Below are 26,051 nucleotides of genomic sequence, written 5' to 3'. Positions count from 1 at the left end.
GAGTAAGATTAAATACTGAGAAATGGCTATTGGTTTTAGGGGTCACTGGTGACCTCGATGAGAGCATTTTTAGAGGAACAGTAGAAACAAAACTCAACAGGAGTGGGTTTGAGACAGAGCAGCGCAGAGCAAACAGCAGCATTTTATATAGACAGCTTCCCTGAGGAACTTTGTTATGAAGGGGAGCATGGACGGATCTGTGGGTTCAAGGGAGGGAATTTTTATGTCTTAAGATAAGAGCTATAATGGCATATTTGTATGCTGATAGGAGTTATTATCCAGGAGAAGAGAACAGATGATGACGCAGGAACGAGAGGGGATGGTATCAGGCAGAGGGAGATGGGATCTAGTGCACAAGGGGAGTGTTGAGGAGAGGAGAATGTGCTGGTACAGATATGAGTAGGTGGGTTGGTAGACTTGGTGGTGGGAGCCTTGGGAAGATCGTGAGGTTGAAGTAAGGAAAGAGACGAGGAGGTGGAGGCTTGAGGAAAGAGAAGCGAGTGAGAAGGAATAGAGGGTGAGAGCGAGCTGACCCCATCAGTGTTTTTCAGGCTTCCCTGCATCAGAAGCAAACATCAATTGCTGGGCCTCACCTGAAAGTTTCTGATTCAGTTAGGTCTGGGGAGGTGCCCAGGAATTTGCAGTTTTCACGAGTTCCCAGGTGGTGATGCTGATGCTGGTCCAGAGACTAGACCTTGGGCATCACTGGGCCCGGGAAATGCATTAGGATGCCTGGAGCAGCCCTAAAGGCCTCCTGTGCCTGGCCGTCTTGGCATGTAAAGTGAATTTCGTCAACTTAGTTGTGTGTTTTTCTCCAGCCCTATTCACCAGCTCAAGAGCTGGCAGCAGTAGGCACAAAGTTGGACCTAACCAGAAAAAAAAGAATTGGTATCACCAGTGTATTTGGGAAGTTTTGCTTCTCTGCGATGCCTTTATATTCTGAAAATACTATTTCTACATATTTTATTTGAAACATAAAGGATTAGAGAAGCTGAGATTGAGAAGGAAAAAAATGAAACTTTGTGCTTGAAGTTTACTATTGTAGGACTTAGAAGTAAAATAGAGTAATATCCACCTCTGGTCCTGTATTTCAAGGAGAACTGTAAGCCCCATTTCTCTAAAATACCTGTGTTAACCATACTGTTTCTGTGATTTACTGAAGAAGAACATTCTGAAATATACTTTGAAAAACTAAAATTCAGTTCTTTTGTGTTTATAAGATTATATTCATTATAAACTGAATTTGAAGACTATTATATTGTTCTTTGCAAATGTTCATATCCTCCTACAAAAATAAGTGGTTAAGTATGGTTGTGAGTATTGGAAATGAGAACTTAGCTGTTAGAGTAAGGGCCACAGCTCATTAATCAGAATAGGAAAAAAAGAACTGACTTCCATAATAAGGAACAGTATTAATTCAGATGTAGTATGTTAAGCAGTAATTTAAATACAGTGTATTTGCATAGTAAGCAAGTATTAATTTTTAAGTAACTGATAGTTTTCTTTTATTAAAAAAAAAAACAGATTTTGTTGGAGCCAGGCGTGATCCAGGATGTGTTAGCAGCTGGCAGTCACCTACAGCTTTTGGAGCTTCTCAATTTATGTTCCCACTATCTCATCCAGGTATGTGAGCTTGCATCCTGCTAGTATGCCCTGCACATTCCTTCTCCCTGCAGTACCCCACCGACTGGAGCCCAGTGACAGGTAAAATGGAAGGGGGGGTGGGTGGGAAATGTGGCCTGTGGTGGTAGAATTCTTCCAGGACACAGGCTGAGAGGCTCCTAAGAGGGCAGCTGCAGCTCTCACGTCCTACTTCCTGTCCCCGACCCTCCCTGCCCACCTCGCTTCCCTTGGGCGGCAGAGTAACTCAACAGCCACACACAGGGTTCACTACTGGGGCCCTGGGAGATGACGCTGGGAAGGGTCTTGATTTGAAGCAATGCTCTCTGGTTGCAGAAATGCATGAGAAGTTGGTTAGTCATTTAAGATTTCAGTAACAGTAGCTAACATTATCATGAAGTCATACATAATTAATTGCTGCATGAACTTCCCGGGCAATAAATGCTGGAGAAATGATGAGTGATCTGTGCATTCTTGCCCTGATTTGCTAGGGTTTCAGGAAAGGCTCTGCGAGGGGGAGGGAGAGAAAACTCCCATCCACCGAGCACCTGCTGCTTGCTCACCCATGCTTCACGTTTGGTCCTCACAGCAACGTTGCACATTTTTATAGGCAAAAAAAATCAAAGATTTGAAATATACCCAGTTTGCCCAAAGTGACATAGCTGGTGAGTGATAGGCCTTTCTGATTCCAAAGACCTTTTTTTTTATTCTTGGATGAAAACCCTTTGTTTCAATAAGAAGATATGGGACATCTTAGGTAGATAGTACGGATGTGAGTCTCTTTTATTTCGCAGAGAGTTAAGTACTAACCCCCTACATTGAGATCCTCCCATTTATTCCACTCGTATGACCTTTAACTTGCATTTATTACAGCATTATAACAACAGTGAAAATAAACTTTAAAAAATAATAAATCCACATAATTTAATTCTACTGTCCTTGTGCACATGACATGTTATTAGTAAGTAGAAAAATCTTATTTTTTTTCTGCCTAATTACGTTATTTCCTTCCTAATAATTTCTCTAATTCTAAATATAGCCTTTACTTCTGTTACTCATTAGGTCATTTCCAAAGCTCTTTCTCATCTATCATCTTATTTCATCCCCCCAGCAACCTCAGGAAATAGGAACCAGTGTCTCCTAGGGAGACAGTGGGAGGAATGTCAGCCATGTTCACCTAAGGAGCAGTTCAAATACAGCATATGAAAGTTTTATCATTATCTCAGCATACTTAATCTAACAGTAAATGTTTAACTATTTTATCTTATTTTCCTTTCTTTTCCCCTCAATATTGTTGGGTGATATGGGAGACCTGTTTTAATCCCTTTCTGCAAGTAACAAATGGGAATAACATAGAAGGGTTACAAGACTTCAAAGGTGTGTGTTTGACTTGTGAAATTGAAATTACTTTTATTTGACATTTCTACATCAAATATTGCAACTTGTGCTTTCTGCATCATCACCTGATTCACTTTTTCCATGGCAGGTAATAATTAATGATGTGTGTTGACAAAAGTTTGGTTATAGTGCTAGTTATCATGATGCACATTAAAATACGGTATATATACTGTGTGTGTGTGTGTGTGTGTGTGTGTGTGTGTGTGTGTAAACTTAAACCTATAATTCTCTCTAAATGAGAATTCCAGATGAACATTGGAAGTTCATGGGTATTTTTCCCTATCCCATCAGATGAACCTGTTGAGATACCAGGTGACTTGTGTGCACTTTGGAATTTAATTCTTGCAATTCATTATTTTGCTGAGGAAAAAAATGTAGCTTGCAAACAGATGTATTTTGTGGACAGTTCATTTATTATTAGCCTGCTTGAGCAGTGGTTAGAATTTTCACTGTCTTTTCACCAGTGTTTGCATTTCATTCTCTTATGTAACTTTCCTTTTCTTTTTTATCTGTGATGTTGTAAGATGTCCAACTTGTAGAAGGAAACTTGGACTTTAAGGACCAAAACCCTGTGTATGCAGAAACCTTCATTATGTCACTCCTTTTCAAATATATGCCCTGCCTCTCTTTTAGGATTATCAAATTACCAGAAGGGGTCAGTCTGCTTTCATATTTTGACATAGTCAAATAACTATACCTATTTACGATTTTTGGTTATTATTGCTCAACTGATTTTTAATTTCCTATGGAATCATTTTATTGGGTATATAAAATATTTTCTGTTAAAATGAAAAATCTTCAGTGCTTAAAATGTACTTAGACATTAAGACCCATCAACCAAGGCTAATATATCCTCCATTCTTGTTCGGTACTTTGCCCAATGAGGAGTTTGTGAAACCGTTTTCCTAAGGTGTCTGGTATTGTTTTGTATTTCTCAAACTACCATTATTTCAGAGATGTGGAGGGTAGACCTCGGCTCTCAGTAGACCTCCTGCTGTCCTCCAGTGCGCATTAAGAAGCATATGCCAGGAGAAGTGCTGGGTGGGCACTTCCTGAGCTCCCCAAGCCTCCCTGAGCTTCCGCGGCCATCGGCTATTGCATTGACCTGAAGCTTCTTCTGCACATGCCTAGACGCTGCTGCTCGCCCCCAGCCAAGGGAAGGGACACTTTGAGGCCACTGTGTGGGCTCCTTTCTCTTGCTTTTCCTCTGGCAGGCTGCTGAGGGCCAGGACCCCACACCACAGGAGCAGTGCCCCTCTTGTCAGTGAGGACAGCCATCAAATTAGCTTCCCAGGCTGTGAGGTCTTCCCCGTATTCATTTTTGGCTCCAGGCCCTCTAATCAGGCCTGTCATTGAGAATACACACGGTCTCCGTGCATGTTGCTGAGATTAACTGGTAGCCTGGCAATGAAAGCAGCTAAATGATTTGGGGTGGGGTGGCTACAAGGGGAATGGCTACAGTAACAGCCCATCATCCCAAGATGAGGGATTTACAGACAACTGCTCAAGCTTGCATCCTTTCTCACTTGCTTTGCATGGAAATTCTGTAGGACTCTGTCCTGTGTAGCCTGTCGTGTTATATATCATTAATAACCGTGACCTGTCTGACTTATCTGCTGAGATTCAGTCCCAAATGAAATGTGGATGCTTCTTTCCCTTTTCCTCCTTCTGCTCCTCTTCCCTGTCCGTTGTGCTGTTTTTAAAAATTTCATCAGAAAGATGAACCAGTTCATTAAAGAGCAATATTTGTGTATAAAAAGGGCCCAGTAAAACGCGTAAATTTTCTTGTTTTTCAGCGTATGCATGTTTACATGAATGTCATTCACTCTGTTAAATCTTGTAAACGAATCTCTGCAGACCATCCTCAGAGAGATGGGCTATGGATAGAGAGATTCTGTTGTGTCTACTGATTTACCGAGTCCCTCAGATAAACATTACAAACTTTTTGAGTACAGTTTGTTTTCCCAAACTTTGATTTTCTTCTAACCGTTTTTTAAATTAGCTTCTGAACATCTCTACCTAAACATCTCACAGGCAATTCAAACCTAAATGAGAAAACCTGCCCTTTTCTCTGTTGATGGTACCATCAATCTGTTAGTTGTCTAGAAATTTGGACATAGTCTCAGACCCCTTCCTCACCACCATATCCAATCAATTACCAAGTTGGGTTGATTCTACCTACCAGATACCTCTCAGACCTGATTCTTTTCTCCGTTGCTAATTTTCTTACCTTTCTTTAGACTCTCACCATCATTAGCTATATGTTATAAGAGTTCATAATTTCCTCCTAAGGGGTCTGCTTGTTTCTATCCTCTATCTATGCCAAACCATAGTCCCCAGAGCCATCATTATCTTTCCCAGGAAAGAGAACCAGCATTTACTGAGAGCCTATCTGTATTGAGTGTTTTGCACAAACATTCCCATTTCTCCTCTGCTAAGCAACCCCTTAAGGCAGGTGAGAGTTCTTTTATTTTTACAGATGGAGAAACTTAAATTCAGAACTAGGATGTTGATCGGGTTTGGAAATGTCTACTAGCTCCCCTAATGACCATTTGGCAGCATCATTTCACCTGCAGAAACCCTTAGCCTGGTCTCCAAGGCCAGGCCTGTTCTTCCCCAACCTCATCGCCAGTCCTCATGCCTTTCCTAGTCTGCTCTGTTCTGGACCCTAAGGCCTTCCTTTCATGTTGGAACTTGTCATTGGGAGGGAAGACTAGGTGGTAGAGATCCTGAGTGACAAGCAGAGCCTTCAGTCATTGCCTTCAGAATGTTCCAAGGGTCAGGAGTAGGGAACACACACACACACACACACACACACACACACACACACACCCCACCCTCCCAAACCCTCCCCTGTCATAAGATCGGGGTACTGGCCACTGGACTTTGTGTTGTATCCCCTGAAAGTGATATATTAAGAGATACACATGCTTTGCTGAAAATGTCTTTTTTTGTAATTAGCTTTCAAAAAAAAAGTTTGTACATTTTGTACTCTCTCCCCCAAATAAATGCTATATCCTATTATTTGATTAGCAAGTGTTCTTTTTGTTTGCCAAGTATTGGCCTTTATTATGAAATGCAATTTAAACATATTGACAAGAAAGAACCCTCACTAGACTTTCTGAATAAGACCACCAAAGTGGTGAATTAACTCCTTTTGATAGGAATGTACTTTTAGTAGCTACTCCTAGGCAGCAGGTGGCAGTGTGAATCCACCAGAATTCAGTAGTTAATTTAAAGCAAAAATCAGAAAAAATGAAAAGAAAAATTATTTATTTTGCTACATATTAGTTTTCTGACCTAATCAGTAAAAAAGTCATTATTCACACCACACTGGGCAATATGCATTGTAATTTTTAACAAATAATAGGAAGCTGTTAATGTGTTCACAGGAAATACAGTTTTGTCTTGGGCTGCTGTGGTCATTTATCACTGCACTTTGTGAAATCACTCATTTGTTCTAATTTGAATGTAAATGACTCTAAGGTTTTACAAATAAGGTGACAGACTCACATAAATGTAATTGCAGGGTTCATCTCCCTCTTTTTATATATCACTCATTAGGTTATGAATTAAATACATCGTATTAAACCAGGGGCATGTCCAATGATGATATTGTAATGGCAAATTACTCTATGCTATTAGAGGTGTATTTTTTATTCATGGACATTAATTTGTCATTAAGCGGCATTAGTTTAGCACTTTTATGGGGAAGACGTGACCTGAAAGAGGAGACGTGCTGCTGTGATGTGAGAGGAAAGGGACAGGAGTGCTCTAGGTAGAGCATTTTATCACTGTAACGAAAACGGGGCTCGGGATGGGGGTTCTATTCTGTTTTCATTTGTTTTTGTTTTCTGCTTTTACAAGCATAAAAGATCATTTCCCCAGACTGAAGGCGTTGTTCTGTTTACAGTGTGCACATTTGGATCGTCTCATAGAGCGAAGCCAAAATTCTTACTATTAATCATTCAGAAGCCAAGTAAAGGGAGCAGGAGGGAGGAAGTGACTTCCTGCCCTAAATCTCCCTCCTCTGTGACTGATGCTTATTAGTCATCCCTTGTCTTCATTTAGTTTTACACTAAATGGGCTACCATGAGAATTAGTCATTTTCTCTCTTCAGTGAAGGTACAAAGGTTTAAAGAATGTTATTCTCTCATGAGGGTATTAGGAAGAATTCTGGGTATTTCTGGGGTTTTTTTACATAAATGGTGAATTTACTATTCTTTTACTTAGAAAGTATTTTTTTCCTTTCAACTCTGAGAAACACAGGATCCTTGAAATAGCTTCACAGAAGCAGAAAGTATCTGAGTGCTACTTTTGCATCAATTTCCTCATGGGCTTCATGTGGTTGGAAAGTGTCTTACCCACCCCAGTTATACTGTGGGACTCTTGAAGGCAGGGGTCATGCCTTACATCTCTTTATATCTTACCCCCTCCCTCCCATCGCATCACAAGAGCTCAGCGTCTGTATTGGTCAGCTTGGGCTACCACAGCAAGATACCACAGACTGGGTGATTTAAACAGATACTTATTTCTCACAGTCTGGAGGCTAGAAGTCTAAGATAAAGGTGCTAACCTGGTCAGGCTCTGATGAGGGCTCTCTTCCTGGCTTGCAGATGGCCACTTGTGTTCTCACATGGCAGAGAGAAAGAGACAGCAAGCTCTCTGGTGTCTCTTCTCCTTTTTATTTTAATTAATTTATTTTATTTTGGCTATGTTGGGTCTTCATTGCTGCGTGCAGGCTTTTCTCTGGTTGCGGCGAGCAGGGGCTACTCTTCGTTGCAGTGCGTGGGCTTCTCCCTATGGTGGCTTCTCTTGCTGCAGAGCAGGGGCTCTAGGCACGTGGGCTTCAGTAGTTGTGGCACGCGGCCACAGTAGTTGTGGCTCACAGGCTCTAGAGCGCAGGCACGGGCTTAGTTTCTCCACGGCAAGCGGGATCTTCCTGGACCAGGGTTCGAACCCGTGTCCCCTGCATTGGCAGGCGGATTCTTAACCACTGCGCCACAAGGGAAGGCCCTCTGGTGTCTCTTCTTATGAGAACACTGATCCCATCATGAGGGCCCCACCCTCATGACCTCATCTAAACCCAACTGCCTCCCAAAGTCACATCCCCAAGTACCATCATACTGGGGCTTAGAACATCAGCATATGAATTTTGCAAGGACACAGTTCAGTCCACAGCAGTGTGTATTGAGGGAACGAATGGTGCATCCATTCAGTAATTTTTTTCTTGCTTAAATATTGAAATTTTATATTATGGGAGGAAAATATGTTAATAAGTCAGTCTTACATTAGTTTTACCCATTGAATACAGTTTTTTTTAAGTTGAAAATACTTTCTATGGGGATTGCATTTGGCACTGAAGATCTTGCATATTTTACAGTATTTCTTAATAGATTATCATTTTTTTTTTAAACTAAGTAATACTACAATGACTTATAGGAGGTTATCTCTTCCAAACAATGTATATTATAATTTTTTTTTTTTAAACTTTGGGTTTATTTATTTATTTATTTATTTATTTATTTATGGCTGTGCTGGGTCTTCGTTTCTGCGCGAGGGCTTTCTCCAATTGGGGCAAGTGGAGGCCCGGTGCGCGGGCCTCTCACTATCGCGGCCTCTCTTGTTGCGGAGCACAGGCTTCAGACGCGCAGGCTCAGCAATTGTGGCTCACGGGCCCAATTGCTCCGTGGCATGTGGGATCCTCCCAGACCAGGGCTCGAACCCGCATCTCCTGCATTGGCAGGCAGATTCTCAACCACTGCGCCACCAGGGAAGCCCTATTATTATAATTTTAATTATTAAATTAGCAGTATCTCCTAAATACATAATATGTAGTGGGTGTTCTGAATAGAATAATTTATCCTCAAGGTTGAGAAGTTATAACTTACACTCGTTTTTCTCCACTGCTGAGCTATTTTTTTCCCACATTAGATAAGACAAATGATTATACCAACATATATATTGAATATGCCCCTAATCAAATACACTGAGTGCTATTCCATAGTTCACTAGAGCTGATACTCTTGTATTTGGAGAAAGTTAAAGTACGAATTTTGGAAAATATATTACAAACAGTTTAATCTTTCAGATTTTTTTTTAAGTCAGTGAAAATGATCAGAAAGGGTAGAAATGTATCAGCCCTACTAAATCATAGCCAGCTACTAATTATTTGTTCTAATCATGAGTATTTGCTATCTGGCATGGGTGATCCAGAATATCAAATTTTTCAAATATCATTAATATTTGGCTCTAAAATATATCATAAGTTTTTTAGCAGCCATTTTAGGATCCCAATTAATCTTTTCATATGCTATTATGTTGGCTTTTCTTCCCTAAGCCCACACCAAAGGCTGTCAGTGACAGCCCAGAGACACACTGGCTGGCCAAGGAAGTCATTTTGGCATTTTAATTTGTTATGTGGGTAATCTAGGGTTCGCTATGTCTTCCTTGTTTGTGAGTTTTTAAAGACAAGAAAGATTGTCTTGAAGGATTTTTCCAATATTAGTAATTTGTGTTCTAAGCTAACTATTGTGTGGTGGGCAATTTTAAAGTCACTTTCAGCCTATTTTTCTCAAAAATAAAATGTTTCCAATATTTTACTAATGCTAGAGTTCAGAATCAATAAACAAAGCAAACAAAATCAATCTCACTTAATTCCATTATCAATACCTGAAATTAGGGGCATTAAAAGAAAATCTATGTTTCATTTAAGAGATTCATCCTCCTGTTCACCCTCCACCTGCAAATATTTCTGCCCATAGTTAAACGTCTGCCCGATTCTCTAAGGCTAAACTGCCTTTCAGCAACTTGATGCATCAGGTACCTCCTGTGTTTCCCATGGTTTCAATGTCTTCTCCACTGGCACCTTCCTTTCATTTTTAAAATAGGATCCATGAGATGGGAGAAACTTTTCTTCTTCTCTCATTATCACAACTCGCTCCTTCCATTCACTACCAAACTGGGAACAGTGTCTGCACTTCCTTACCTCCTATTCATTCTTCAGTCCTATTGAACTCAGTCCTCTGCCTTCATTACTCCTCAAAGGCTGTGCCAATAAAGGTCCCCAAAGCCTCCTAATCATCAAAGGCAGTGGGCCTTTTATGGTCTTTAATGTGACCACTCTACAGCCTTTCAACATGGTTATTAGCTCCTTTCTTTCCTACACTTCTGTTTTCTCAAGACTCTCTCCTAGTTCTCCTCCTACTTCTTTTCAGTTCCTTTACAAACTCTTCTTCCACCAGCTCTGTGGATATCCCTCTGGGTGCAGTGATGCCAGGTGGGTGCTCTTCTCTTCTGCTCACCATCACTCTCTTTCATCCGCATTTGGAGGATTGTAGTCTCCTCTCCTGAGCGCCAAGCTCTGTGTTCAGCTGTTTCCACTTGGCTGGCATCCACATGCATCTCAGTTCACTGTCAGCCAGTCTTACTCACCTGTTCCTTCTCCCACTCTTTGTGAAGGAACCATTATCCTTGTAGTAACCCAAACCAGAAACCTTGGCATAATCCTATGTTGCTCCATGATCTCATGAATCCCAATAAATTTTATTGGTTTAGCCTCTTAAATTGTTCTCACATATGCCTTCTTCTCTTTCTTCGTTGTCACTGCCATCATTCAGATCTGGATTATTTTTCCTAGATGTTCCTGCAGTAGCTCAACTGAGCTTCCTGTCTGTTGACTAAAGCTAATCAATACTTTGCTGTACAACCTAAGTTATTTTTCCGGCCCACAGAACAATTTCTTTCCCTAAAACACAAGCTGGATCCCTGTCTCCTGGTTACAAACTAGGTTTCTAACCTTGTCCTTTTAATTTCTTGTCTCCTTCATGTGCCCTATTCTTACTGTACCCAAGGATAGCATGTTTTATCATCTCTAAGCCAACTGCCTAGTCAGCATTTCCTGTTGGATATCCCACAGGCATATGACCTTTCTGAGTGTTAACCCAAGCCAGGAACCCAGGAGTCATCCTAAAATATTCCATCTCCTTGTGCTACACATAGGCTATCACCAAAACCTTTCACTTCTACCTCCCTAACTTTTTTTTTAATACACTGTTTTTAAAGAGTAATTTTTAGGTTCACAACAAATTTGAGAGGTAGATACAGAGATTTCCCATGTACCCCCTGCCCCCGTATATGAATAACCTCCCCCATTATCAACATCCTCCACCAGAGGAGGTACATTTGTTACAATTGGTGGACCTACTATCACATCACTATCACCCAGAGTCCACAGTTTACATTAAGGGTCACTCTTGATGTTTTACATTCTGTAGGTTTGGACAAAGGTGTAATGACATGCATCTACCATTACAGTATCATACAGAATAGTCTTAGTGCCCTAAAAATCCTCTGTGCTCTGCCTGTTCATCCCTCCCTCCCCTCCCCCCAACCCCTGGTAACCACTGATCTTTTTCTATCTCCAAGGTTTCACCTTTTCCAGAACGTCATATAGTTGGATTCATACAGTATGTAGCCTTTCCAGATTGGCTTCTTTTGCTTAGTAATATGCATTTAAATCTCCTCTATGTCTTTTCATGGCTTGATAGCTCATTTCTTTTTAGTGCTGCGCAGTATTCCATTGTCTGGATGGACCACAGTTTACTTACCCCTTCACTTACTGAAGGACATCTTGGTCACTTCAAGTTTAGGCAATTATGATTAAGCTGTTACAAACATCTGTGTGCAGGGCTTGGGTGAACTCCCTTAACTTTTTAAATCTCTCTCATTCTCTCTATTTCTATTTCCACCATCTTAATTCAAATCCTCAATACTTATTTCTTGGACTAAAGAAACTTCCTGCTAACCAATGGACCTACCTGCCTTCACTCTTGCCTCACCCCAGTGCCTCCTTCAAAACAAGGTTCATTCCTCTTGAAGTGGTTCACAGTTTCCATTTTTATTATGAAACTTCCTATCGCTTTAGCCTTTTTTTTAAAAAAAACAAGTTACTACCCACATGCTATACCGCAATCATTGTGAACTTCATGCATGTCCCCGTGCCCAAACCTCTTTGTATGAAGCCTTCTTCTCCATGGATTATTCTTCCCTCGTTATGTCACCCTATGAGTTCCTCTTTAACCTGCAAGTAGTTTGCTCATGTGTTATAGCTAGCTCCTCTTCCAGAGCTGCCTGATAAATCCACCTAGTTGGAGTTGGATTTCCCTCCTCTTCATTAATTACAGGCATTCTTCCAGAGTGCTGATCACACCATATTATTTTTATTGATTTACTTATCTATCTCCCTGTGATATAAGTTCATGTCCCAGAGTTGTGTGACCTTGGGCAAGTTACATAACCTCTTTGCCCACAGATACAGATGTGATACAGATATGATACCGTGTATACAGTGTACATCTTAGGAGTGTTGGAGTGTTCGTGAGATAGTGCATGCAAAGTATCCTATAGCATGGTATCCTACACGCAGTAGGTACCCTGAAAACCAGAGCCAGGAGAATTGCATGCTTCACTTGTGAATTTCTCTATTAATTCCACAGTTAACCTTCTTACCCACTTCCGTCACTCCTGTCTTTCTTCATTTCTGGAAATGTCACAAACTTTACTACCTACTTCCAATCAACAGCATATTGGACAAGGCTGTTCCTGAATATTTTGGAAATAATAACCATTCTGTAAAAGGTATTTTTCCTCTGTGCCACTTCTCTTGGCTTTTGTAGAAGTGCATGTATTGTTTTAGAAAAAAAAAGTCACAAATAATTATATGAACCATCACTTTCTCCCTGCCTTTGATAAGTGAAAACATCACACTGAAATTATACTTTAATAAATAGTAAAAATTGATGCTTTTAAAAGCAACATAATACTTGGTGTTGCTACCTTTTTATTTATTAATTTATTTATTTTTTATTGGAGTATAATTGCTTTACAATGGTGTGTTAGTTTCTGCTTTATAACAAAGTGAATCAGTTATACATACACATATATCCTCATATCTCTTCCCTCTTGCGTCTCCCTCCCACCCTGCCTATCCCACCCCTTTAGGTGATCACAAAGCACCGAGCTGATCTCCCGGTGCTATGCGGCTGCTTCCCACTAGCTATCTATTTTACGTTTGGTAGTGTATATATGTCCATGCCACTCTCTCACTTCGTCCCAGCTTACCCTTCCTCCTCCCCATATCCTCAAGTCCATTCGCTAGTAGGTCTGCGTCTTTAGTCCCATCTTGCCCCTAGGTTCTCCATGACCATTTTTTTGTTGTTGTTTTTTAGATTCCATATATATGTGTTAGCATACGGTATTTGTTTTTCTCTTTCTGACTAACTTCATCCTGTATGACAGACTCTAGGTCCATCCACCTCACTACAAATAACTCAGTTTCGTTTCTTTTTATGGCTAATATTCCATTGTATATAAGCAGCAACCTAAGTGTCCATCAACAGATGAATGGATAAAGAAGATGTGGCACATATATACAATGGCGTTGCTGCCTTTTAGATAGGAAGTTTTGTTTTATTGTTTCCCCTGCCCTTCCTGTAAATAAAACATATTGCTGCATCATCATATACAGAATTCAAGAAGAAATTGGAAAAATCTTTTATTTCTAGCTCTAGTGCATAGTAGTTGCTTAGAAACTCATGTTTGTTTGTGGTCCTTCTACATGTGCCAAGAGAGTTCCCTGTGATAGGAATTTTCTGTAATACAGTTGCATGGTGTCCTAAGTTTCCCGACTAGGGGAAATACAGGCAGTGCATTTGTTTAACAGAAGAAAGATCTAAGTTAGTCCTTACTAGGAGACTGCTGTCCATATGTCTCCCTCTCTCCAGGTGTCTTCCTTCCTAGACATCTCCCCCACCCCCTTTCTCGCTCTCCCTACACAAATATCCTTTAGAGCAGGCTGCCGACCTTTTCCTTGCTGCCTTTCGAGGGCCATGTGCTCAGGCCCTGGGAAATGACTGCTTATCTGTGTCGTTAATTCAGCTTCAGGTACTGTGGCCTCAGCCCCATACACTGAGTATAATGTTTGCCCACTTCAGCGTCTGGGATGAGGGACTGGGGTCATGCATCTTGTTCTGCTGTAAGAATATATTTATGCAGGTTAGAGTCATTTCTTTCTTCACTCAAATGTGTACTCTGTATCAGTGGTTCTTAAACTTGACCGTGTGTGGAATCCCGTGAATAACTGGTTAAAGGAGACTGCTGGGCCCTACCCATAGAGTTTCTGATTCAAGAGGTCTGAGGAGGAGCCTGAGAATCTGCATCCTAACAAGTTCCCAGGTAATGCTAATGTTACTGGTCTGGGGACCACAGTTTGAGAACCGCTACTTCAGATGCTCTTGCCACCTCAATTCACATCAGTTACCAGCCTGTTAAGTCACTGATATTCAGATTTTGAAAGTGTCATAATATCTAGATAAATTTGAACTGGTCCCAGTTATAAATATATGAAAAATTAACATTATATATAAAATATATAAATATGTAAAATATTGATATTATATATCCTGCATAGCATCCAAAATATAACAAGCCAAAACAATGAAGACCTGAAACAAAAAACCTTACCAGTCTTCATTCTTTCGTATAATAATGATTAAGACGAAAGTCTATGTGGATAACTGAGAGATTATTGAAATTCTGCAGAATTGGGCTAATTTTCAGCAGCTGACTTTGGGTAGCAGCACTAACTAAGGAAATATACCAGAATTACTTCCAGGCTCTACTATTCTTTAAAAAAATTTTAACCTGATTTTGCCTCTCATTGTTCAAAAAAGGTTTGTGATTATTGAAATTTTCATTTTAAAGCTCCAGTTGCTCAGATAGACTATTTTTGATTCAAGAAAGAAAAGTATACATTAATTTCCTCTTTATAGTCCGTAATTCAGTGGTAATCACCTGATGTGCTGAGCCAGCTCTAGTAAACTTTGCAATAGCATTTTGCAGCACATCGTGACTGGGGCCAGAATTATTAGTTGTTGATGATGGCTGTGTCTCTGTGCTTCCTTCATACTGGATTTCCAGCTTACTACAGACTTTCCCAAGGAACAATATAAAATTATTCATGAGCCTTGGATATTATGCATACAGTTGATTATGAAAATGTACTAGTAACCTAATTGTAGAATTCCTCTGTTATACAGCACAAATATATTTAAACAGGCCTTCAAAGACTCTAAGAATTAGAGCATGCTGGGTTTTTTTCTTGTATTTTTGAATTGCTGCTAATGTTTTGTTTTAGTTTAATCACACTCTATCATATGCATATTTGTATCAATACATGAATATATAGTTGCATTCAGCTGTCCAGATTATGTTTGTTTGTATACAAATATCTCTCTCTCTATATTTATACAAATAAAAATACCTGGTTTTACATTATTTTATCATATCACAAAGAATCTGGCCTGCATTGTCAATGATTTGCTCATTTTTTCTTCCATAACTGTTAGATTTTACCCCATCAACTCTAATATAAGATATTATGGAGAAAACTTACAGGTCCCTTTATGTACATGATATGCATGATGACTTTTTCCTACATGATTCATCCCAAGGTCTTGGGTTTTGTTTATTTGTTTGTTTCAACATGTTCCAAAGGGCCAGCCCTTCACCACACATCCACAACAAAGCCCTTTATGTTGTTTTCTCTAGTCCTGGAGTGCAATCCTTTTCTGCAGCACCAGGTCGTGTAGTCATGTAATACCTTGATTTATAACTAGGTTGTAATCCAAATAGGAAACAGGTGGAATCACAACTGGGTATGGTGCCTTGGATATTAATGGCTTGGCTCAGAAGTGGAATTTCTAAAGCTGTATACACTCTTTTTTGCCTTAATTATGAATTCATTAAAAGCTTTTATACCCAACAGAATAAAGTAAATATTTTTTGATCTCCATAGTGTGCTCCCAGAATGTAGATTTGCACAGCAGGGTCTTGATAATCTGAATAAATTGTATTTCTCCAAGGAGTTTATCTTTCAAATAAGGTCATAAAGAAATGCAGCTCCTCCATCCTTAGATTTCTCTGTGTGTCTTTTTTGCTGTGTGTAATATAGAACATGGGAACCAGAGTGCATTATAGTAATACATACTTGGTGATGGTCCAGTATAATGTCTTAATCTATTCTCCTTTTTATCTCTGGTGAAGTGTTTTTTAAGTACAAAAGAAATGAATGATGTTACACAACAGCTTTGATTTTTGCTGTTACTTGTAGAAAAACAAAGTCCATATTAGACATTCAGTGTTTTCTTCTCTTTACCCTATCAGTGAGTAAAATTTGTGGAATATGCAAAGCTACAGCTTAAGCACTGTTGGTAGTATTTTTAAAAGGGAATAATAATAATGAGACAGCTACTGTATGTTGAGCATCTACTACGTGGAAGGTACTTTACATATGTTTTCGGAAATCCTTATCACAGATCACCTTTCCGATTTTTCTAATGAGATGTTAATCACTTGCTGAGGCTATCCATATGTGTTAGCTTCAAATCATGTGCTTTCCTAAAATCTGTTGACTTTAAATGAGAGACCACTTATGATGAGCGGGCCTCATCCAATCAATTGAAGTCCTTAGGAATAAAAACTGAGACTTCCTGAAGAAGCAGGAATTGTGCCTCAAGACTGTAACACAGAAATGCTGCCTGAATTTCCAGCCACCGAGCCTGATCTACAAATTTGTGACTCAAGACTGTACCTTCAACTCCTGCCTGAGTTACCAGCCAGTGACCTGCTGTACACATTTGCCAGCCCACACAATCTTGTGAGCCAATTCCTTAAAATCTGTCTCTCTATGTATCTCCTATTTTTCTGGAGAACCTTGACTGATACACTAATGAAATTATTTTAACAACTCTTTAAAAAAAAAAAAAACGTGCTTTTTCTACAACTCCAAACTAAGCATGCAGCCAGTTCCTTGTCTCCACACTTACAACCTAGTGAAAGAGACAGGGAAAATATAAAATTATAAACTCAAATAAACTTGCACAGCAAGTTGAACTTACAATCTTTTTGAGTCATAAAGAATAAAATGGCAGTACACCTGCTATTGAATCGTAGCCCCAAAACAGCATACAGTTGTGAAAAGTTTAGGCAATAGCTATTTCTTTTCTGTCTCCTTCTGGGCTGCCATATTTATTTCCAGAGTGGCTAACATTCTAGGCATTTTTAATATTTAAAGATTAAAATATTTAATCAATTTATTTAATATTTACAATACAAATATTTAAAATATTTGAATAATTTTAGAGGAGCAGGAGAATCAATGTTTTCCTGTAAACTAAGAAGTGAAGGCAATAAAAGTTGACTTTTTAAAGGTCTGATATTCTTTCTTATCTACCCACTATCCATCAGTCAAAATTTATAAAGTGCTCTTTGTGAAGACTGAGAGGAAGATCTAAAGAAGTACAGATACAGTCTGTACCTTTATACACAACTAGGGAAAAACGTATGTAACCACTGGCAAAGGGTGAAATAAATATTCAAGTATACAAGTAGCTCCTGAAATTAGAAGTCAGAAGAAGGAACAGTCCTTGCCGCTGGAGGGGTCTGTCTTTCTTAGGAAGAGGAATTCCGGTTGTCGTCCTCCTCCCCAACACTGATAATGCTTGATATACTTTTGGCAAACAGCATAGACATTTATATATTTCTGGTTATCACTAAATACAAAGAGAAGTAAAGTTCCTTTTTGGCATTCTAAGAAGGAAAGAAAAATCAACATGTAAAAAGACAGGAGACCCGAGATTCACTGTGGAAGCCAGGCCCGATGCATCTGGCACCACAAGTGGGTGTTCCCCCATGTTTACCAATTATATAAAAGCCCTGATGGGCAGTTAGCATCAAGAGAGAATTTTCTAAGTTCAGATCAAATATTTGAGAGCACCTTTCTCAGTTAATTGTGAGCAATCTGTTCATTTTGCCCAATTGTAAAATCAGACCTATACCCAAACTGTCATTTCCTCTTTCCATTTGAAGTCATGGGGGTGCTTTTTAAAAAAAAAACAAAAAAACCAACTTTTTAAAAACATGTTGCTTTTTAAAAGTCATAATCCAACAAATACTTTTGAAATTACAGTCTGTGATAAAGCATTGTGATTGGCATTGTACAGGATACAAAAAACATAAGATGTAAAACCTTCTTACTAGTTTACTAGGAATGTTTTTACTTATTGGAAGATAACATGCACAAATAGCTTAGTGACAAGTTCGTTGGTATGTGACAGGAGACTTGAAGTGGGAAACATTAGGACTTACTGACAAAGGGCTTCAGATTTATTATGTCTAACTTGGTACTTGGTCTCTATAAGCAGCCAATACAATAGTTTTATTTAAATTTTGGTTAACATTGCTAAAAATCAAATCATACTGATTTGATTATAAGCAGAGTCCCTGTATCAGGCTACTTTGAATCTATTTGGGAATAGTTTTTTTTTTTTTTTTAATTAATTAATTAATTAATTAATTATTTTTGACTGCATTGGGTCTTCATTGCTGCGTGCGGGCTTTCTCAAGTTGCGGCGAGCAGGGGCTACTCTTTGTTGCAGTGCATGGGCTTCTCATTGCGGTGGCTTCTTTTGTTGCAGAGCGCAGGCTCTAGACGCATGGGCTTCAGTAGTTGTGGCATGCGGGCTCAGTAGTTGTGGTTCGTGGGCTCTAGAACGCAGGCTCAGTAGTTGTGGCGCACGGGCTTAGTTGCTCCGCGGCATGTGGGATCTTCCTGGACCAGGGCTCGAAGCAGTGCCCCCTGCATTGGCAGGTGGATTCTTAACCACTGCGCCACCAGGGAAGTCCCGGGAATAGTTTTTAAAAAAAGATTTCTTGACTTCTGTAACAAGGGTGACTTCTCATTTAGAGGACTCCTCAGAATGTGATGTAATATCAACATTTTATAATAGAACTTCAAGTTTCATGCATGCTATTACATGAGAGGCATAGAAATCACTATCTCTCCTGACCATCTTTATCTGTAGTAAAGTATTGACACGTGGTAATTGAGGTGACATTTTGAAGGGGGTATAAGTGAAGAGCATCAATAATTGGAAAAGAAAGGTTATAATTATAACAGTGAAACACAGCATTGTCAAAATAGTCACATCTTTTGAGTGTTATTACCTAGAAAAATGTGGAATCCTGTTCAATTTGGTTATCTTAGAAGGGGGAGGAGGGAATTCAGGAAATCAAAATGGCATTTACTTTTTTTTTTACCTTGAGAGAGGTTTCTTATTATCTTGAGCATAAGTCATAGTCTTCCATTCTTATAGTACAGGTTGCTGATGCTTATTTTTGTTTTGTAAGTTAGTAATGTTCTCAGAATTACATGAGCCAACAAGAGAAATAGGTGTTACTAAGGCCATGTTTTGCATGGGTATCCTTAGTATTAAAGCATCTTCATCAGATTTCCTAATCTTGTCAGTTTAACAAGGACTCTTAGATTTGAGGAAGAGTATTTGTGGGGCAGATTTTGGGGAGAGTCTACAGTAGATGCAGTCACAAGATGACAAATATTTTCTGTGTTCTGCATAATTCCCCTGCCAGGGCTATGATTAAACTGCAGTGCTGGATGGTCAAGGGGTTACTGACAGGCTGGGACACAACATGGGTGTGACTGAAACTAAGATCGACTATGTATTAGAAATATGCATTATTGATTCTCAGCTTGTGTCACTGTTGGCACGCATCAGCACGTCTCTAGGCTGTGGCATACATGAGCTAGGCTGTGGGTTATGTGCAGTGAACATGCAGACCTCAGCTGTAAGGCTGCACCATTTTCTCCCATTCAAGAAAGTGTATTAGAATGCAAGTGAGTCTGGGTGACATTGGCTCAGGGATAGGCTTAAATCTTCTCTAATCTTTCTTTATGATATAAAGAGGCCTTGTATGGAGTTTCATCACTAATTATTAGTACTTGCTTAATTGGGATATTGAAAGATACTTGCTAATACAATGGCCAATCACTCAGCTACAGATGAGAACCCCACCAGGAGACATCCATCACAAAGGTGGACTTTTTTGCCTCCCCTGGTTTGGTACAAGGGCCACAGGGTTTACCCACGCCCCCAAACTGCCCTACTTCCTCCCACTCATGTCCTCACCACCCAGTAATTTGCCTCACAAAAGTAATTACATTTGAATGTAAGTCAAAATAAGATAGTATTTCCTTTTCTTGTGCTTTCTTTTCCCTACCATATTCAATAGTTAATCTGGGGAATAACCATTTTAATTAATTAGAGAAATAAGCCACACCGAAAGACTGAATTTGGGGAATATATAAGGTTTAAGAATTATTGCACTTGGAAAACTGGTGTTTATTCCATAGCTGGTATAGTACTGGGGACACATTTTATGGTTCTTCTTCTGTTATTTGACTTGTTGTTCACGCTATAAGAAACAAATAGAAGGGAAGAGAAAAGCCAAATAGCCCTAAACCAGAGGAAAATAAATACTATTTAAAAAGATTCCCCAAAGAACAACAATGTATGCACCATAATTCTGAATAGAAACTAAATTTAAAGTGAGAAGCAGTGTGACAGAAATGAAACCTTTTTAGAAAAATAAAAGAAAAAAATTTTCCTTTTACTCAAGAGAGTTTCTTGTTGCTGAGCTGTAACTTTAATTCAAAACCACTGCCTCTACCTGGGTACTTGGATTTCTACGTCACAGGATGTAAGAGAAGGGAGACAATCTCATAACTAGAACAAGGAGAAGATGCAAGTTTGCAAAAAATCAGTTCAATGTGGGCACGTTGAGTTCAGTATAGCTGTGGAATATCCAAGAGAAGATGTCCTCTTATCGGCAGTTGGGAAAATGAATTCAGAGCTTAGGAGAGAGATTTGGGCTAATAATATAGATGTGAGAGGCATTAACATGTAAGCAGTTTACAACTCAATTGCATGGTTTTTACTCTGGCTATCCTCCTTTTCCCTGATTTAATGGTGCAGCTTACTTAAGACTTTGATATCTAAAGGGACCACATTCTCTATTTTGACCTCCTTGCATCAGTGATGAATCAGGGATTATGGATGCCAAACAACAGTGCTCAAATGTACTTTATTGTTCCTTGCCTGCCAAATCTACTGTCTACTTTCCATGTGCCAAGCCGTGTGGTAAGTGCTTTTGATTCATTATCTCCACAACGACCCTATGAACTGGGTGAACTCTCTGTTTCGTAAATGGGGAATAACAGAGGATCAGTGACTGACCCAGGGTCATAGCCAACAATAAGAATTTGCACTGGATTTGAACCAGGTCTACCTGATTCTATGGCCTTTGCTCTTCTCCATCAACCTGGGTTGCCTCCAAGTGCCTATGGCTGTTGACAGTTTGTTCTGCTCCTGAATACAATTGTTCTTTCTCTTTCTTTGATATATAAAAGACTTCTTTCAAAAAAGTCTAGAAATATATACAAAAACATTAATAGTGATTATCTCTGCATGGTGAAATATGAATCATTTTTGTTTTCCATACTTTGTACTTCCTGAATTTTATGAAATGGACAAATTTATTACTTTTTATAACCAGAAACATAATGGCACTACTTTCATAACAGTGATGATTTTTTTTCCATGCAGAGTATTACAGGTGAGCATTTAATGCAGTTTAACCATTGCTTCCCACCTCCTTAATCACATTAATGGGAATCCTTAAAAGCAGCATTGTTGGTGATTATTTTGCTTACATATGGTCTTAGCCAAAAGAACAAGAAGTGATGATTTTGCTTACAACTCACATAAACACATTGGCTCCAGTAGGAGGAGCGTATATTGTGGTATCAAGACCTCAATGAAGGTTTTCTTTTTTCCCTCAACTCCCCAGTTTACACAGTGTAACTACCAAGGTGCTAAGTATGCATGGCAAGGGGAACGGAAATCTTTGACATACATAAAAAGCACAGGAGATTTGGGGAAATTATGTTTTTAAGCAGAAGAGAGGAGAAATGAAAAGGTAAAGATAGGGAGCAGACTTTTTAAAAATTTATTTATTTATTTTTGGCTGTGTTGGGTCCTCATTGCTGCATATGGGCTTTCTCTAGGTGCAGCGAGCGGGGGCTACTCTTTGCCATGGTGAGCGGGCTTCTCATTGCGGTGGTTTCTCTTGTTGCGGAGCACGAGCTCTAGGCGCATGGGCTTCCGTAGTTGTGGCATGCAGGCTCAGTAGTTGTGGTGCACGGGCTTAGTTGCTCTGGGTCATGTGGGATCTTCCCAGATCAGGGCTCAAACCTGTGTCCCCTGCATTGGCAGGCGGATTCTTTACCACTGCACCACCAAGGAGGTCCAGGAGCAGACTTTTAACTGCTGTTTCTTTTGTACACAGGTATGTGTCAGTTCAGTTCCACTTTGCTCTTCACTTAGCCGTTGACACTTGTGCATTTAGCCCTAGTTCTCCACTAATATCAAATGCTGTGTTAGATTGGATTTGGGAGTTATATAAAATTATACCCTTAGGAAACAAAAACATTTCAGGACTGTGGAAGCAGGCATTAAATAATTACATTCAAAAGAAACACAGCAGAAAAGAAGCACACTTTTAAAAATCCTGTATTAAATTAAATTAATTCTCTGGTTGTCTGCAGTTTTGAATTGGCCTGTATTTAAGTTGCAGGCTTCTAATCGGAAGAAACCCAGTGTCTCTATACAAAGATATAAAGATGCTTAATAAAGAATATTTGATTGCCGCTACATAATCCAGCCCCAAACTCACAGCCGTATACGTCTTTTTGGCAGAACGAGTGGGAAAAAAAAACACTTCCTCAGCTGTGCCCGTCCACCTTTTACTTTACAGAGCTTGCTTGTTTCCGCCTCTGCATGCTCATCTTTCTGTGTGGTGCCCTAGGACCTTGAACCAGGGCTTGCGCATGCGCCCAGGGTACCTGAAAGGCACTGACACCGCTCCCCGACCCCCATCACGCGTCTGGGGGACTGCAGAGTTACTTACTGGGACACTGAAATCGTATCCAGGGTCCTGGAGCAGTTAAGCTGGCTTTGTAGATATACTGACCAGAAATAACTTATTCATCCCGTGGAGATGGTCCTAAAGTTCGTTGTGGAAGCTCCATGTGCAAGGGTTACATCTTCTTTCCTCCCGTAGTAGAATTTACCAATAAGAAAAAGTAAGATTTGAAGAATAAGTTTAAGCATTACTTGAAAAAACTGATGCTGGAGGCAAAATATGCAGTATTCCTTTGATAAAATCTGCTGGATGGGAAGCCCAGATATTTTAATTGAATGTCTATGAGTGGACCCTTAGATATTTGAGTTGTAATGGATTTTAGTGGTCAACTGTGGTAAACTTCATTTTATAGATAAGTATTTATTCCTTTTCAATTGTGTTGGCCAGTAGAGCTACTAAGAGCCAGAATCTTATGGCTGATTCCTGAAGTCATCTAGCTTGACTCCTGTTAGGAATGTAATTAAAGTGTCATCTCCCACCAAAAGAAATAGAATCTAAAGTAAAACAAAACAAACAAACAAACAAAAAAGAAACAGGTAGCCGTGGTGATGATGCAGCTGTTTCTCTGAGATCTATTTTTACACTTTCTTCATTATACATTCCATTATTTAGAACAGCATTGTACAATAGAAACTTAATGGAAGCCACATATGTTAATTTTAAATTTTCTAGTAGCTGCATTAAAAAGTAAAAAGAAACAGGTGAAATTAATGATAATAATATATTTAATCCACTGTATCCAGAATAATACCATTTCAACATACAATCAATGTGAAAATTATTAATGGGACATTTTATATTCTATTTTTCTTACTCCTTGCTTTCAGTATATATTTAACACAGCACATCTCAAATCACACTAGCCACATTTCAAATGCCCATTAGCCACATGTGGCTAGTGGTTACCATGTTGGACAGTGCCGATTTAGAACATATTCCTTTAAACCTTAAAATTTTATGGAAACAGATACATTAAAATAGAATATAAAGATTTTAGAAAGAGTTCTTAATACTGTTAGATTACTAGAAAAAGGGATAAGTATGTTGAAAATACCTAATAAATCAGTGGAGTAAAATAGCTATCTGATGGTATTCTGCATTCCTTAAGTTACTAGAAAATATTGTAATAATAATTGCAAGTTGAAAATGAGGGAAAACTAGGACACAGCCCACTCTCAATCTACTTGAAATAGGTAAGTTTTCTATCAACAAACCTGCATGCCCACTATGGTTCTTGCAGAGTTACAAGGCAAAGGTTTCACAGGTGTCCTGGCTCTCTGGGGGCATTATTTTAGAGCTCTGGCTCTGAGTTTGAGAACTTGTAGAGACAGGTAGAATCCCCCCACAATGAAGCATTGCTATAGAAACTCTTTGAAAAGATTGTCATTGATTGCCTGAATTTTTGAGGCTAACAAAAAACTAAGAACAATTATAAATCGTCCATCTCAGGTGGATTCAATATAGAATTATTCACGACAGGAATCTGTGAGATGTCTTCATTTCCTGAGACTTTACATGTAAAAATCTTTGTTTTAGCTCATTAAGTCAGGATAGGTTGTTTTTAACTCAAATTTGTACTTAATTTGAAGTTTTAGAAAAAGAGTAGGGCTATAGTTTTTGTCATCTAGTTATAGCTCCCACTCTACCTGCCCTCATATTATCTTTAGTAGAAAAAACCACCTGAGAGCTATAAAATATGGTAGACAAATTGTTTTCTTTGGTAAAATGTTTCTTAAAAGTTGCAAAGTAACATTTTAGCCAGTAAAACCAGAAACCCCTTTCAGTCCCTTTTTTAAGATGTCTTTAAGTATATTGGTTTTAAGAGGGGCAAAGTAAGGAAAAATGTTAAATTCTAGAATAACAGTTCTCTGCCCAGAGCCATATAATTGAGGATTTTGTTGCTGTTGTTTTTTACATTATCAATGGAGTGCAGTTCCCTTTCTCCCACTCCTGTCATGCAGACTTTAGGGAGTCAGTCTGAATTTCTTGCTTGCTCTTTCTTGGATTGATTTCTAAGAGATCTTTTTTCCATTTTTTTTGGCACCAGGAATTAAATAGCTTTAATTACTTGGATCTGTACAGACTTGCTGACCTCTTTAACCTCACTTTGTTGGAGAAGGCAGTGATCGATTTCTTAGTGAAACATCTCTCTGAGCTCCTGAAGAGTCGCCCTGAAGACATTCTAACGCTCCCTTATTGTCTGCTTCAGGAGGTCCTGAAGAGCGACCGCCTGACCTCCTTGAGTGAAGAGCAGATCTGGCAGGTAAGGGCACTCTGCATGGGTCCTCTTTTAGCGTGAAGTCGTGATTAAAAGGAATGATTAAATGTTAAAGGATTGAGGAACGACGACAGCGATTTTGTCTGGTTTGGTCCATATTGGAATTGAAGTCCTAGAAGTCAGTGCTCCTTGATGGGCAAGTAACTGGAGAACACCAGCCCTTGAGGCTTGAGGCCTCAGCCCACTCAGCTTAACTCAGGGAATCGCAGGTGAGGTTCCTCACACCCTCACCGTGGTTTCCCAGAACCTACGGTGGTTACATCAGAAAGAGTCAAGGGTTTTTATTCCCCTGCGAAACATAGTTACTTAAACTGAATATGAGAAGGATGGATTGTAAAGTGGTATTTATGCCTATTTAAGACCAATGGAATCAGAATAAATTCTGGGCTTTCCTGTAAACAATTCAGAAACCTTTCTTTGTTGCAGCAGAGAGCAGCTGGGACCTTAACTGAGAGGAAGCTCTCCTCCCTTCACAGTGGAAAAATCTCCCTCCTTAGTTCATTCTGCATTCATTGCTATTTTCCTAAGCCCTGCTTTTTCACCTGACATCGCATTCTTTTCAGATACCCTTTGCCTAGGGGACGGGAGGATGTTTTGTGTTTTCAATTTGATTATTCAATTGAAATCCATTTCTGCTCATCCCCAGTGATTATCCCTGAACAATCCACACGGTGTCTTTGGGAAACAGTCAGAGCCCATCTTCCCCTGCTTCTTTTTTTTTTTTTTTTTTAAATTTATTTATTTATTTATTTTTGGCTGTGTTGGGTCTTCGTTTCTGTGCGAGGGCTTCCTGTAGTTGCGGCGAGCGGGGGCCACTCTTCATCGCGGTGCGCGGGCCTCTCACTATCGCGGCCTC

The 26,051-nt window shown here is 39.4% G+C and overlaps 1 protein-coding gene across 10 annotated transcripts in view; it reads left to right on the top strand.

Annotated features, from left to right (window-relative positions):
• KLHL32 (kelch like family member 32) overlaps positions 1 to 26,051 on the top strand; it is a 234,967-nt gene that overhangs the window by 129,835 nt on the left and 79,081 nt on the right. For 5 of the 10 annotated variants that reach the window (XR_003622234.2, XM_007169669.3, XM_007169670.3 and 2 more), the window contains 2 exons: positions 1,525 to 1,623; positions 24,965 to 25,180. Coding sequence is in view for 7 of the 10 variants with exons in the window: in XM_007169669.3 (XP_007169731.1) it covers positions 1,525 to 1,623; positions 24,965 to 25,180 (315 nt within the window). In the remaining 3 variants the exon portion in view is untranslated. Of the gene's footprint in view, positions 1 to 1,524; positions 1,624 to 24,964; positions 25,181 to 26,051 lie in introns of those variants that run through there. The other 5 variants (XM_028163403.2, XM_007169672.3, XM_057527911.1 and 2 more) reach the window with 5 other exon arrangements.

The sequence above is a fragment of the Balaenoptera acutorostrata genome, chromosome 14 (assembly GCF_949987535.1).
Source record: "Balaenoptera acutorostrata chromosome 14, mBalAcu1.1, whole genome shotgun sequence".
NCBI classification, from domain to species: Eukaryota; Metazoa; Chordata; class Mammalia; order Artiodactyla; family Balaenopteridae; genus Balaenoptera; species Balaenoptera acutorostrata.
This window is presented reverse-complemented; position numbering and strand designations above follow the sequence as displayed.